The sequence below is a fragment of the Ceratosolen solmsi genome, unplaced genomic scaffold, assembly GCF_000503995.2.
Source record: "Ceratosolen solmsi marchali unplaced genomic scaffold, CerSol_1.0 scaffold31, whole genome shotgun sequence".
In the NCBI taxonomy this organism is placed as follows: domain Eukaryota; kingdom Metazoa; phylum Arthropoda; class Insecta; order Hymenoptera; family Agaonidae; genus Ceratosolen; species Ceratosolen solmsi.
The window spans coordinates 4243139-4244943 of record NW_011948432.1 but is presented as its reverse complement, the minus strand read 5'-3'; the positions used below and the strand labels follow the sequence as shown (position 1 = coordinate 4244943).

The window sequence follows — 1805 nt, the reverse complement described above, 5'->3', positions numbered from 1 at the left end:
TCATTATCTAAATACTTTACGCTAAATAAAGCAGATAATAAACAGATAATCTGCTAATCCTTTCATCGAATGTTCTATTAGCAAAATCACTTATACACTCCTCTAAGAACCATTATTTATTTATTTCACAAATGACACTGTAGAATAAGGTTTTTTTATTTTTTATTTTTTTGTTTTATAACATCTTTGTTTAATAGGAAAATCAATTATAGAGCTAAAAATGATAGCCTACACTACATCAAAGTAATCCTCGTTAATGTTGAACATTAATATTATGACACGCTTTCTCTCTCAAACGCTCTTGTTTTTCACATCGATTGCGCTTGAGAGACAATCCCAGTCTTACACGATCCGCAACCAACAGCAAGTACATCCGGATTGCTCCAAGTAGCCTGACTTGTCGGTCTAGAGCTATGAGCTACATAAGAGTCACTTACAGCATCCACTGAGGCAATACCGCGATCAGAACGAATACTGCTGTTGTTAGATCGGGATGCTTCTTCTGGTCTCGGATTCTGGGCAACGAGACTCGAGGGACGAAGAGAACGCGTGTTTGATAAGGGCTGACCATCTTCGAAAGTTTGGATGTGGCGACGATTTGAAAAGCACAAGAAGTCGTGTAGTCGCTCCTTAGTCCTCCTGTTAACAAATTCCACGTTATAATATTTATATACTGAATGGTATAACATAAATATGCGAAAATGTTATACTAATGTATTATTACTCGACTGATTTTGATTGATTGATTTTGTTGGCTTGTGTACTTTTTGAAAAGATATTTTCCGTAAGCAAATATTATCGGCAAGTTTTTTTTTAAACAATTCCTTCTTCACTCAACGAAAAGTATCATTCATTCCAGTTATCGAAGCAAAAGTATTCATTTTATAAACTGTTTTTCATTATTAATACATTGTTACATCATTAATAATAATGATATGAAAATTATTCAATGAAATGAATTTACTATTCATGCGCTTCGATATTCCAAGCAACGTTATTGCAAACATTATTTTTACATTATTTAATTTTTTTTTTCTCACGATATTGAATATCTAAGTTACGACAGATATATTAAATAAAATTTTTATTTAGTCAAAGTCTTTGCTTATATAATTGATATGGATAATTGTCCGAAATATGTTTTATAGAACAGTAATCTTAAGAAATTGACTATATTATTTTAATAGTATATTATTTTCATGCATAATCGAATATATTATTATCGAACATATTATTTAATATATACGATTATATAATGATTATATATTTTATTTAACAATAATATGATATGATTTCAATTTAATAAGTTTATTTGTTAAAATATCCTAATGCAAATAATTGTTTATTTAAAATACTTATAATTATGTTGTATTAAAAGTACGTATTACAATACTATTATCAATTTAAATATTTTTCATATACTTATATTATATAAACTATTAACAATGTACTTGAATAAAAGTTGAATAAAATATTGTTACTTTTAATTTTAATATACAATGTTATTTATCATTCAATTTAATTAATTAATATTATCGCCATTAATATTTTATATGACATACATCGAATGTATTATTTCTATTGCTTAGATATTGTTTTGATAAATTTTTAATAAAATCTTTATAAAATATTTTATAATGATTCATAAATATTATTAATAAGCTCTATATTACTTAAAAAGATTTCATTCTTCTGAAATAATTTTTAAATATTTACATTCATAAATCTTGGTGATAAAGTTTTTTTATTAATATAATAATATTTATATAGCAATAGTAGCGGTGGTATAACGAGTGCTACACGAC

General features: G+C 26.2%; 1 protein-coding gene across 3 annotated transcripts in view; it reads right to left on the bottom strand.

Annotated features, from left to right (window-relative positions):
- Window positions 1-267: 267 nt before the first annotated feature.
- The window catches only part of LOC105364335 (probable G-protein coupled receptor 83), a 61236-nt gene continuing 59698 nt past the window's right edge, over window positions 268-1805 (bottom strand). For all 3 annotated transcript variants that reach the window (XM_011502234.1, XM_011502233.1, XM_011502235.1), the window contains one exon: window positions 268-639. In XM_011502234.1, the coding sequence (XP_011500536.1) occupies window positions 309-639 (331 nt within the window). In that variant the 3' untranslated portion in view covers window positions 268-308. The remainder of the gene's footprint in view (window positions 640-1805) is intronic.